Source organism: Phoenix dactylifera, chromosome 10, assembly GCF_051530095.1.
Source record: "Phoenix dactylifera cultivar Ajwa chromosome 10, Ajwa_hap1_PhDact_Kaust_v1.1, whole genome shotgun sequence".
Classification (NCBI taxonomy): domain Eukaryota; kingdom Viridiplantae; phylum Streptophyta; class Magnoliopsida; order Arecales; family Arecaceae; genus Phoenix; species Phoenix dactylifera.
This window is the reverse complement of record NC_143199.1, coordinates 24,095,782-24,109,034: the sequence shown is the minus strand read 5'-3', so window position 1 is coordinate 24,109,034 and position 13,253 is coordinate 24,095,782. Positions and strand designations below refer to the sequence as shown.

General features: G+C 38.9%; 1 protein-coding gene across 2 annotated transcripts; it reads right to left on the bottom strand.

Annotated features, from left to right (window-relative positions):
- Positions 1–207: 207 nt before the first annotated feature.
- On the bottom strand, positions 208–12,555 carry LOC103716709 (E3 ubiquitin-protein ligase At4g11680-like). 2 transcript variants are annotated; one of them, XM_008804816.5, is made up of 5 exons: positions 11,732–12,555; positions 3,802–3,921; positions 3,550–3,682; positions 2,058–2,222; positions 208–570 (listed from the first exon to the last, which is right to left on the bottom strand). In XM_008804816.5, exons 1-5 carry the CDS (start codon positions 12,292–12,294, stop codon positions 397–399), a joined length of 1,155 nt encoding a protein of 384 aa, XP_008803038.3. In that variant the 5' UTR covers positions 12,295–12,555; the 3' UTR covers positions 208–396. The 2 variants fall into 2 exon arrangements, with proteins under 2 accessions (XP_008803038.3, XP_008803037.3); XM_008804815.5 differs by having other exon boundaries at positions 2,058–2,225; positions 11,732–12,554.
- Between the last annotated feature and the right edge of the window lie 698 nt (positions 12,556–13,253).

Below are 13,253 nucleotides of genomic sequence, written 5' to 3'. Positions count from 1 at the left end.
TACTTCTTGACAATCTATCTGCTACTTGGTTCCCCTCTCAGTATATATGTGATGCTTTGAAAGAAAATATTTCCTAATCTAATTTCTATATGTCTAAAAGGCAGACAATGATATTACATTCTTTCTCGGCAGCAATGCATTTCCATACTTTTGTATCCAAACAATGAATCCTCCTGTTATGTGGTTCGCTTCTCAACAAAGTGTGCGTGTCGGAAAAAGCATATTATTTGACAGAGAACTACAAGCTTAAAATTGCATTTCCACTTCCCCAAGTGACTATTACAGACATTTCATGCAAATAATAATATGGATGGCGTTCATTTTCTGAATGGGCAATTACAGCATTTCAGGAGTACTTGAACAAGTTGATGGAAGCTGGAGATCCAGAAGCACCTTCTACACCTCCTCAATTCCATCGTCGCTTCTCTTTATAACATTAAATTTGCACAGGGGACAGGTTGCACTGATTCGAAGCCATTTATCTATGCAGGTGCAGTGGAAATGGTGGCTGCAAGGAAGCTCCCGCAGCTCCACCCCGTCATCATAGGAAGAGAGGCAGATGCAGCACTCCTACACGTCACAAGGGAATTTCACATGATGTCAACATGTCTTATCAGCAAAGCCACAAGTTCAACTTGCCAGAGAACAATAATTGAGAAATAGTACCCAATGACCAGTTTGAATCTCACCTATACTCAGGTAGAGGCAAAGAATAAACCCCTCCTTTTTTCAAAAAAAAAAAAAAAAAAATCCTAGTGGATCTTCCGCCACTGCAGGATCTAAGAAGAATCAGATATACTTAGCCTTACCCTTCGAGTGCGGAGAAACTATTTCTGTGTTTCAAACCCATGACAACCAAGTCACAATAGAGCAATCTGACCATTATACTAAGGCCCACCCTCTCCCTCCTTTTTTTTTATTAAAAGATTTACAAAAAAGAAAGAGAACTTTCCAAAACAATCTGCCTTGAGGTAAAGATTTGGGATTTAGGATTAAAAAAACAGAAAAATCAACAAAAAAATCAGGAAAACTAAGTAATTCAATTTTCTTAAAAAATATAAAACTATGTTAGATATTTAAATATTTAATCACATCAAAAAACAAGAGAGGAGCAAAACAATAATTCATGAATAATTGAATTCTTCTTGATTAATTTGTTCATGGTGAATATTGAGAGAACTATTCAACAAGAAGATTTGAAATAGTTTCGGAATTTTTTCAATAATTCAAGGTACATGTTTTGGATGCAACCCCAAATACTCAATCTGCTTTCCTGTGCTTAATTGGCAACAAGTATGCAAACTTTCCCTAATCGCATATAAGAGATATAGTATGTAAGCGACTCAATAAGTTTTTGGGAAAAAAATTCTGCCACTTATGTTAAATATAGGGAATGAGACGATCTAGACTTTTGGTCTTCTTTCCCTGCCAAATATGTACATTTTGTTATAATATAACAGTGGGACACATTATTCTTTTTTTTCTCCTTTTCTTCTCTTAAAGAGTTTTGTGGGTAACAATCTTTGGTGCTTTAACAGATATAACAAAAGCCATCCTTGATGGCGGCTAAAATGTATAGCCACTAAGTGCAGAACCAGTACAAGTTTTAGTAACCATAGACATAACAGTGAGGATAAAGGTTCTAAGCAAAATGAAAATGAGTAGGAATTTGACAGCTGCTTGACTAAATTAATTTGTTCTGCTTGTTAGTTTCATTTGAGAATTTGCCCCTACCTATCCTCACCATACTAATGAGAATTCTGCCCATAGACGGGCTTGCCACCTAGTATGCGGCCCTTCATTCCATTTATTGCTAAATCCTTACTCTCATAAGATTCAGGTGTACCTCTGGATAGAGTTTAATGTATATAATGCGCATGCCATGATGGGCTGGCATAGTTTGATAACCACCTACTGCAAGTACGAACCATTCATCTGCTCTAGTAAAGCATCTTTCATGGAGAAAGCAAAAGCAGGAAAAAGGTCACACTGTTCTGACTTTGAATCATTCAAAAAGAATAAGCTGAAAATTAGAAGAATCAAACTAGATATCCTACCGCATCTTCCGCTGAAAGAACATGCTCGATGGGTTGATCACTGCCAGACTCTGTCATTATTCCACCAGATGGCCTTGATATGTCGCCACCAAGTTTTTCAGAATCACCAATTCTTCGGAATTTGTATTTTGGAAGTTGGCAGATGACTACGTCGGATGCTCCTTCCTGCTTTAGAAGGGAAACAAATGACAAATAAACTATTTGGTCCAACATAAGAAAGTCTTTACATAATTTATCATGGAAATCTATAGAAAACAAATATTTAAGGCAGGCTTAACTGATGTCCTGATTAAAAATGGGGAAAAAGAAAAGCCAGTACAGGCAAATCAGATGCCTGATTATGTGGAAACAACTAAAAGTCTTAACAACAAATGTGTTTAAACATTTAGCTAAATTTGCAGATAAAACAAGCCTGTCCTGCTCATAGTTTGTAAGCATTTCTTGAGCAGATCATTGAGTACATAAACCTGATCGTACTAATAGATCCCAGACAATGTTTTCCTAAGATGTCATACTTGTATGGTAGTTCATACATCGGATTGACTCGATATTAAGGACAAAAAATAGCAAGATGATATATGTTGAGAAGAAAAAAGAAGCATTTTCATTTGAAAGTGAGTAAACAAATTTAGCATAAATTCTTTCAGCCTCAATTTGGTGCTATTTCTGAAGGCCTTATACTATCAAAGTTTTACAGAATATAAGGGACAACCTCCATATTTGGCCGGCAGCACAGACAGACATGCATATGTATTTCAATATAAGCTAAAATGAGTAATTGTCCATACCATCAGTTACTCATCATTTAATAAAAATTAAAAGCATAAACCCACATGCCATTTATGAGAAATTTTCTTAATTTTTTAACATCAGCACAGACAAAAATATAGCACCATGTAAAACACACTATATTTATGATCTGCTTTCACCTTCTGTTGTTGGTCTTTACTACTTAGGGTAACAAGATAAAGAATATCAGAATCACATGTGCTCCTCATAACTGCATTGTTGGTACGCTTGCATGTTAAAGGCCTCAGGAGGGCTGTCTATCATGAGTAAAATAGACAAGGTTTAGTGTAACACATGCCTCATGCTTTAGCCAGAGTCATGTAACTAAAAAATTCTTAACATCCTTTCCAATCAAAGCTGAATCTTGTATGAGGTTGACCCAGTGCTATTGGACATCAATAGAATTCCATTTCATACTGGTAAATTTCATATTACTGTCTTCAGGTGCTAATGTTATGTAATAGAATTGCAACAATGTTCCATACTACCAAGATAAGCTTTTGTCATCAGTGATAAAAAAAAATTTCCTGTCATAAAATAATTAGCATTGATCTGTTCTATCCTGTCAAATTTATTTGTGACCGTCATGCTCCAACACAGAATTGGCAGTCTTGAAACAGTATCAAATTAAAGTGATTTAATCCAGAATATAAATCACAATCAATACTTTACAGGAAAAGAAGAATGTCCTTGTGTTTGCTACCTGATCTGCAACAGCATATAAAATTGCAATGATGCATGGTAGGCAGCAGCAAACAGCAACACCAATAACACACGCGAGAGCAACACAAAAAACAACAAAGAACACATCAAATGCCAGAAAAACAATGCAAAGCCTGCAAACATAAATCAACCAGGGAACAATTAGAAATGCAAAAAAAATGATGATAATAATAATAAGCATGTTGAAACAAGTTTGAAAGAAATATGTGGATATATATGATTTGAGCATGACCAGTAAAGTTGTGGTGCATCATGTGTCAAGGCTTGGCCTCCAGCAGATACCCAATAGAATCCAATAATCCACCAAATGAATGAAAACATGGTGTTTGCAGACTCCAGATGTTTTGCAATACTGCCAAAGAGGTGATATAGAAAATGAATCAGAGCCACAATACAAACAATATCAACAGTTGACCTAAAGAAGAAAACAAAAAAATAAAAGACATTCCGGACTGCTTTATTGAAGGGGGAGCATATAAAAGTGAGAATTAGAACTCGGGTGAAGATTTCATCATAAAAGACAGCTATTTGTCAACCTTAATTTATAGGTTCACCAAATTGAATTTATAAGTGCAGTTCAGCATTTCCATTCAAATAAAAGATTGCCAACCTTTAAAAAAAATGTTCTCTTGGCCTCAATAAAGCTTTTTACAAAGGCACCTAGGTTACTTTAAAATGTGATTCTGGTGATCCCAAAATTGTGCTAAATCTATCAAGATCCAAAATGGGTTTTGACACCAATCCACTAATGTTGTTAATTTTCTAGTAAAGAAAAATTCCTAGACAATTAAAAATTGTTGATTTTAATTTACAGACCTCTATATTAAAATTTCTCCAAAATTACTTCATATAGCACTCTAATTATAAATCCATAAATAGCAATCAAAATTCACTTGAAATCATATTTATAACAAAATATGTATATAACAAAGTATTAGATGCCAACAGTTACGAAAAAGTACCCTTGTTTAGAACTTAACAAAAAATAAAAAATTAATCAACATAGACTTAATGATGATAAAATTGAGATAGTGGAAACGGTGGAAGATGAAAGATGGGCAATAATATTCAAGAAGCTAATGTAGCATTTATTTTTTTTGAATAATAGTTTGACTTCATTATACAACAAGTCTCCCTCCCACTTCAGTCTTTCATTTCAAATTAAAAGATATTAGTTGTGTAATTAATTTGAAACTTCATTTTTAGCTATTATTAAGGAGATGGGAGTACATATGGAATAATTATGCAGAAATGTAGGTCTTAAAAAAAATGGCCAACTGCTGGTTAAATTACTAGAATCATACATTAAATGTTTGGTAAGAGATTAGTGCAAAATAATGGTAAAAAAAAGAAAAAAAAAACTATGGACTGCCTGTACATATATACAATGTCCAATTGTATTTATCCCTTTGCTCTAATATTATTGATATCTTTGTCCTAATTCTTTTGACTAAAAGCATGGATACAACATCCTATCTAGCCTTTGCAGAAAATAGGTTTTTCATGCATTCAAACATTTATGATTGATCCTCCTACATCCTTAGACATTGAGCATCACTAAAGTTAGCCAAACCATACCGAACAGAGCGGTTCAAGACGTACCAAACCATACCATTCAATTATCGGCACGATTTAGTCAGTCGATTCAAGAGATAAAGGATGAAGCCCTCTCTTGCAAGTGTTCACTCAAGGGAAGCTATTTGAGAAGACCATGCCAAAGTTATCCGGCGGTATCCATGCGGCGAGGTTCGCTGGGCCGAACCTCGCCAGGAGGGCACGGGCCTGCAGGCGGGCGGGCGGGCGCACGCAGGCGGCTGGCGGGCGGGCGCGCGTGGCCTGCAGGCGGACGGGCGCACGCGGGCGGCAGGCGGGCGGGCTCACGCGGGCGGCAGGCGGGCGGGCTCGCGCGGGCGGCAGGCAGGCAGGCGCAGTGTGCGGCGAGGTTCGCTGGCCGAACCTCGCCCGGCCGCGCTGGGGGCGCGCGGGTGCGCGGGTGTGCGGCCAGGTGCCCAGGCTGGCGAGGTTCGGCTGGCTGAACCTCGCCAGGCCTGTGCCCAGCCGGATTTGGCCGCGGCAAGGCCCGGGGCTGCGCGCGGCGGACTTGGACGGGCGCGGCTTGGGCCGCGCATGGGTGCGCCGTGCCTTGGGCATGCTTGGCCGACTCTTGGCTGACCTTGGACATGCTTGGCCGAGCATTGGGAGCCTTGGCTTGGTCAAGGCTTGGCCAAGTGTGTTGAGGCTTGGTCAAGGCTTGACCAAGTACGAAGAGGCTTGGCCAAGGCTCGGCCACCCCTCCAAGCGAGGTAGTTGGCCCGGATCTTGAGTTGGGCCGTTGCATGACCCTCCTTTGGCATCATCCGGGCGCGGGCTCCTCCATGGTTGTGGGATCCGACGGTGGTGCATGAGGGGGGTCCGCAACATTCCTCCTTCCTTGAAAATTATCCTTGTCCTCAAGGATATAGCATGGATACCGCCGGATAACTTTGGCATGGTCTTCTCAAATAGCTTCCCTTAAAAATCTTGTTTTGGATGAGTGACGGGCCTTCTAAAAATTAGCAAATCACACTCTCATGAGCCACTTTAGCCTCATAGTATTCGACTTTTGGGTAGCTTACTACTGGAGGTGTTAACCTTACCTAAGATCTCCTTTTTGATTCTTTCACTAGACCCAAAGACATTATGACAGTATGAGGGAACAGTTATTTTTGTTGTTTACTCTTAATTTTGGTCAAAGATATGAACGTTTCTTAAATTAGTATCCTACATCTGTATGTACATGCCAGAGGTATTTAGCAAAAAAAATTAGAGTGTAATTTTCCAAAATTTGGAAAATATGAGCAACATTCAACAAATCATAATATAAATTGTTTTATGAAGAAATTACCCTTTCGTGGCAATATATATTTTCCCATTTTTTGTCTAAAGCATCACTTGTTTTGTCTAACATCATTCTAAATCAATGTTCGTTGACAACTGATATGAATTTTGGCATCATTTAGAGTTCAATCATTGCACAACATATAGGCATGAGGCAACCCCGAAATGCTGATTCAATTTCAAAAAGAAGTTAATTGAATTGGTTTGATGTTCCATAGTGGGTTCAAGGAATTTTCTTTTTTTATGGCCAAGTGATAACCAAGCCCCACTTTCTCCCTTATCCTACCTATAATATTTTTTGCCCTATCATGTGAAACCAAAACTATTTCTTTCTATGCATTATGCATCTTATGGAAATTAACTTTCACAGAGGGATGCCTTACTAACTCCACATGGATACATATTTACTTTAAAAACAATCATCTAGTAAATAGGATTTGCACTAACACTTAGGAGCCCTCTAAAAATATGATGCTAGGAAAATGGTTATTGGTCAAGGTTCTTATTAAAACTTGATGGTCAAGTTTCATGTTGCAATCTCGAAGGAAGGGATTCGACCAAACAAAGATCTGGATATCCAAGAGTGCCAACTTTTATTGTAGCGACCATTGGAAGATAAAAAATATTACTAATGTTGTCTAGGAATAGATGTCTTCCTAAGAGGCACGAATACTTCAAATGACTTGCTAAATCTATATTCCAATAACGATCCTCATCAAATGCTTCTTTCTAGGCTACATGTCTGATACTTACATAAAGTATCCTTTTTTTTAATAAATTATAAACACACTCCATATATTTGTGAGATACACTCAAGATACTTCCTGATACCTCTGGCAATGAGAGTTTTTCCTCTTTTCTTTCTTTATGAATGTTAAACTTTTAGCTATGAATGGCTAATTTTGGAGTTTGTGATATGGATATTAAAGTATGGAGTATGGAGTATGGATTGGATCTATGGATTTAAACATGGACTTCCGAACTGTCCTAAACTGGATGATTCAAGACCTACCGAACCGGACCAGCCCCTAACCGAGACAATTCGACTCTTCAAAATGGCTTAATAGGCAAGATATTTCGTTCACTTTCGCTCTCTTCTCGCCTCACTCTCGCTTGTCTCGCGCTACCAACCAGCGCCAACAGCTACTAGGTAAGCCCCCTCTCTCTCTCTCCCTCCTTTGCCCCCTCTCTCTCTCCCTCCTTTGCTCCCTCTCTCTCTCTCTTTCTCTCTTCCTCCCTCTCCTTCTCCTTCTCCACTTTATTCCCCTCTTCTAAACCCCTCATCTCCCCCCAATTCGATCCTCGAATCAACCTCCCACATCAAAATCTCCGGAAGATTCCCTTCTTTCTGGTGTACTCCGGCCCCGATTTCATCATCAACACCATTTTCTTATGGATTTCTTGCCCCAGATCTTTTCCAGGACTCCAACACCACTGATGCCATCCAATAAATTGACTGGAGGGTCATTGAACCACCACTAGTGGTTGCCGTCCAAGGGGACAACAATGACCCCCCATCGAACATTCTCAAGGTGGAGATCTCTCACCGAACACCGTCAATCCCAATATCATGACCTCCCTCTCCCTATTTTGGAACGTTCTGGTATGGTATATTATGAACCCGTACCATATCGAACTAATCCCTGGCCCGTACGAGCCCCAGTACAGATCCAGTAGACCTTAGATTTGCATGATGATTGGGTGATACGTTTGTGGAAATTGATATTACCATATAAAGTATGGACTAGGTTATTTGATATCCTACTATACTTTATGTAACTTCATATATACATACATACATATATTAAATAGTAAGTAGATGTTAATAGTGATATCTTAGCCATACCATATCCTACATTTTCAAGATCTGTATTGGTGTATCCATATCTCGTATCTATGTCCATGCTTGATAGGAGCATTTCTTTCCATTTAAACTATGGATTAATATAAGAAGCTTCTATTTAACTAAAAACTTGCAACATAAAACAGTGATATGATAAAGAAACTCGTTTAGAATGAGTTCTTTATTTGTCTCAAAGGTAAGGAATGAAAACAAGTCACACTTTTATATTTGTGCAACTGTTCATAAAGTAAGAATTAAAAAATACCATTTATCAAACATAGAGAAGGACGGCATATTTCAATCTACCTTACTTAACTGATATTTTCATTCAGTTTACAGTCATCAATGAAATCAAAGTTCAAAAGGAGGTCAAGATATGAAACAAAAAGTAAGCATAAAAACAAGTACCTTAAAATAGAGAGTGAGAAACAATGGCACCAAGTTGCCTCACAGGACAAAGCTGGGGTAAAAGGATTAATGAAATAATATGCAATCAAGCAACTATGAAAAGATACAACTTGAAAACTGCATCCTGAAGTTCATTCATTTGCATACTCTAATACTACATGAATTCTGGTACTATGAACCCTCACCAAATTTCAGGTGGGCCAAATTCTATACTTACTGTCCTTCAGAATTAAGAGAGAGTGTTTTCTGGAGCAACAAGCAGTCCTCAATTATTTATAAGATGACACACATTTATCAAGCAATAATATGACTATATCACTTGAAGGGTCTGTTTGGTTTCACAAAAGCAAACCTAAAAGTCATGTAAGTGGTCCAGCTCCATGGTTTTGGTACATAAGACAATTAGACAAATACATCTACCTCCACTTTTCAGGTAGTGACTTTAGTAAAAATATAATGTTTCTATTCTTATCTAACTACTTCTAACATAGTTGAACAAAGTTGAGCATAACCATATTTGATTTGCAAAGGTAGACCATGTGCAGCAATCAACAACTATACATTCACAAGCACTTCCCAGAATCCGTGATGCCAAGCACCCAGATTTAGAAATCATTTTTTTTTATTCAACTCAAGTCAAGCACTTCTCTCACACTTGTGCACCCAAATAGACTAAAGATGAAGTAGCAATGAAGAGATAACTCAGTCACTTGTACAACACTAATTTTCGCCATAAGAATAGCTAAAGTCTCTATATGCCATAAAGAAGACCTATTTACAAAACTAGTATGAATCTTTCAATCTTCCAAGTAATGGGTGGAGCTTACTTCATAGCTCTATTTCCAACAAGATGCTCCAAGCAGTGGGCATACACCCACCACCACTATATTGGCACTAACTATTCCCTTACGTCTTTGTAATACATAATTTCTTATTTTTTATTTCTAAACAGCCTAGCCAACCAAGCAAATAGGACCTTCTTCCTGTGCACACCTCAGTCCTCTCCTCGTGAGATCAAGTCTTTCGGCAACCTAAATGTAATTATAACATAAACTAGGACAGTAGCCAATATAGATATATAGATCTTAATTCTTACTATGGCACCTCCCATCACAAGAAACAAATTTGTCCTCCCATCTGATAACCCTCTTTCTAGTACCAGGGCCTATCACTTAGGCCCAATGAATATAAACAAGCATCTTTCTATATTTAAAACTGATTTTCCTTTTTGGTAGAACAAATTGCCTTCGCCTAACCAAGCTTGAGAATCATTGCTAGTTTTATTCTCCAAATATCCTCATCCTTTAGTAGCGATAAGTCTTATTCTTATCCTTCAGTAGCGATAAGTCTTATCCTTATCCTTCAGTAGCAATTAAGTCTTATCCTTATCCTTTAGTAGCGATAAGTCTTATCCTTATCCTTCAGTAGTGATAAGTCTTATTTTTTAGTGGGTGTTGAATTTGAGTAGGAATCAAACATCCTACTGGGACCTTGGTGTCTTCTTTAGTGTGGCTTGAGAAAAGGAATGTGGCTTGAGAAAAGGAGAGTGGTGTAAAAAAAAAGAGAAAAGGAGAGCGTAAAAATTGATCTTCTCGGTGAAGAGTGAGAGAGAGCTTTTTCGTGTGGCTCGTTCTTTTTAATAAAGTATTTTTTTCTCTCACCTAATTATTTTTCTTCCAGCATCTCTTTTTTGTTATTTGTTTGGTGTTTGTTCTAAATCTTGGGCCGGCACGATCGATCTATTCCGCGTAGCATATCGTTCTACAATGGCTAGAGAGATCCACCAGCCTATCTTGGCTATGAGGCCCTTTGATCTTTAAGTGTTAGGATGGACCTAAGTTAGCAAATCAGCTTAGGAACAGCCTCAGCTCCTGTATTTTGTGATCCATTTGCACCTATGTGATATAGGCAAATTCCTAGATCTCCTCCTAGGCAGTGGACATAGGACATTCTCCAATGGAGGAAAAGAAATGCAGGATACTGATAACAAATGATGAACTATTTAATGAGTAACATGAAAAAATTATAATTTGTTTGATGAGTAATTAAGTACAAAGAAAAGAAGTAAAAAGCAACGAGGCTCCCGCCACACCGAGCCTAGGGATGTTAGATGTGCACAATCTTACCCCCACGTACAAAGAGCCTATTTTCATATTTCGAACCAATGACATCTAAGTCACAATAAAGCAACCTTATAGTCATACCAAGGCTCACCCTCAGGAAAAAAAAAAGGTAGCTAAGGCTAAAAGCGTCTTCTTAATAAGATTGTATTAAAAATCAGTTGAATATCAGACAAGTTGCAGACCTTTGCAATTATAACCAACAAATGCATAATGAAGAATATCCTAAAGTCTGAGTGCAAAGGGTTGCCGATCACATAAGATAAGACTTAAATGTGATGGTTACTAGTTGATCAAGACCAAGAAATGTTGCTTCTATAAGATATAAGGAATTTATGATGCATAGTATCACTTTTTTTTGGTACACATTTCAGAAATTATTTTATGGTTTACTCATGAACTTAGAAAAGCTAAACACCACACAAAAATATCTAAATGTGTCTGAACTATCAGGAGAAATATCTTTCTAAATTGATCCTCCATTCTGAGAATTTTGCCAAGGATTCACCTAACACACCCTTCAAACTCCTCAGTATTTTCGATATACAGGAAACTTACAAGAAGAGATGTTCCTATTTTTCCTCATATAAATGACTAATTTCGAAGGCACTTCTAAGCAGCTAAGCGAGTCACAACTTCCGACTTGTTGATTTCAGAGCAAGAGCTAAACAATCTAACTCTCCTATCCACGATCACTGCTATATAAGATTGTCTAACCATCCTCAAGAGGGACACTACAAATTGACCATGAATATAACATAACAACAATCTAAAATTTTTCCCCTTTGGTTCCTATCCGTCCTATTGTAGTTATTGTTCAAAAAACCTAAAAGAAAGAACTATGGCATATCAAACTTCATGACAGAAAGAAATTACTATAACAAACTTTGTTAAAGTATTGTTAACTCTTTTACCTGGTCCCCTCCTCGTCCTGCTCCTGCTCAGCATCATAACCACCGCCTTCCACCACCTCCCTGGGAGAGCTCGGCCCCGAGCTCCCTCGGCTCCCACTGCCGCCATCCTCCGACCCCTCCGCCCCCTGCGGCGGATGCCTCCGCCGGTACTCAATGCGCACGCAAACCATATGCAGCACGCACTGCAGCGCATACCCCCCGATCCACAGCCTCAGGGGCGTCGACGGCCTCTCCTCCCAGCTCAAGATCAAAACCGCCACCGCCGCTGCCACGAACGCCAGGTTCCAGAGGATGTCAAGAAAGACGACCGGCCTCGAGTAGGCCCAGTCGCTCTGCCGCTCCTCCAGCTGCTCGGCCGCCGCCTCCCGCACCAGCATCGATGGCTCCCGCATCGTACGCCGGCTGCTAGCCCGCTGAAAGAACCGCGCCGCCCCCCGCAGGCTCGGCCGCCGCCCGTTTCGCGGCCCGCGGTCGTCCCCGCCACCGTCGCGGCGGGGGCCGAGGAGGGGAGCCGAGTCGATGGTCGCGCCCCCAATCGGATTCAAATACCTCGTCGCCGACATCACCAGCGATCCAAGAATGCGATTGATCTCAATCCAAGCCCTCAAGAACTCGCGATCGAAGAGGAAGAGTGGGAATTGGGGAAGAGAAGAAAACTAGGTTCTGGATCGGGGAAGCGTTTCACGTTTTTCTTTCCTTTCTTTTAATTAGCGAACAATTCGGTCGTCTTAGAAGACTTCGGTTTCTCCTCTCATTCGTCGTTTACTTGCAGATGGATGAAGAGAGAACGATGGCGGAGGGAATGATTTTATGAGAGGGAAGTGGGAGGAAGGATTTCATGTGAATTATAGAACAGGAAACATCGATCAGGTGATCAGCACATTGCATTTGATTTGGATGAGGTTTGTTAGATGTGTCTGGAATGCGGATGGATGGACCGGTAGGCGGTTACCACGTGTGAGGGACAAAAGGTGTTTGGTATGCATCCGTAAATTGCGGAATCCTACCTATCATTATGAATATTATGCGAAAGGACGCATAATTTTTTCAAACAAAAAAGAAAATTAATTATATGGATGGTTCCAATATAATTATTTTAATATAAATTTAACAAGCATATTTGCTACTCTTAGGATCTGTTTGGCGTCACTTTTTTTTATTTTGAAAAATAAAATTTTAAAACTTAAAATATATAAATATGTATATATGGTAGTATTATTTTTATATTTTATTTTAAAAATTATTTTTAAATTTTAAAGTAAGAAATTTTTAGTTTCAATATTTTCAAAAATAAAAAATTCGTATTTTTTGTAACATCACCACCAACAACAACAACAACACTGCTACTATTGCCATCATTATTTTCGCCATGTCACCACCAACTCCACTAAATTACTACATTCTTTCATCACCATTACTATCACATTCTTTGTCGTCTCCACCACTTTGCTATCATAGCTATTGCTTTTACCACATTGTTAGTACCCTCTGCTACTATCCCTGTTGCCACCACTATCACTAC

Bases quoted from the DNA above. Each gene is read 5' to 3' on its own strand.
- LOC103716709 (XM_008804815.5), bottom strand. From the start codon at position 12,294: ATGTCGGCGACGAGGTATTTGAATCCGATTGGGGGCGCGACCATCGAC. The intron at 3,922-11,731 runs GTAAAAGAGTTA...CCTCTTTGGCAG, and splicing joins CAGGACGAGGAGGGGACCAG to TATTGCAAAACATCTGGAGT. The intron at 3,683-3,801 runs GTCATGCTCAAA...TTATGTTTGCAG, and splicing joins GATGCACCACAACTTTACTG to GCTTTGCATTGTTTTTCTGG.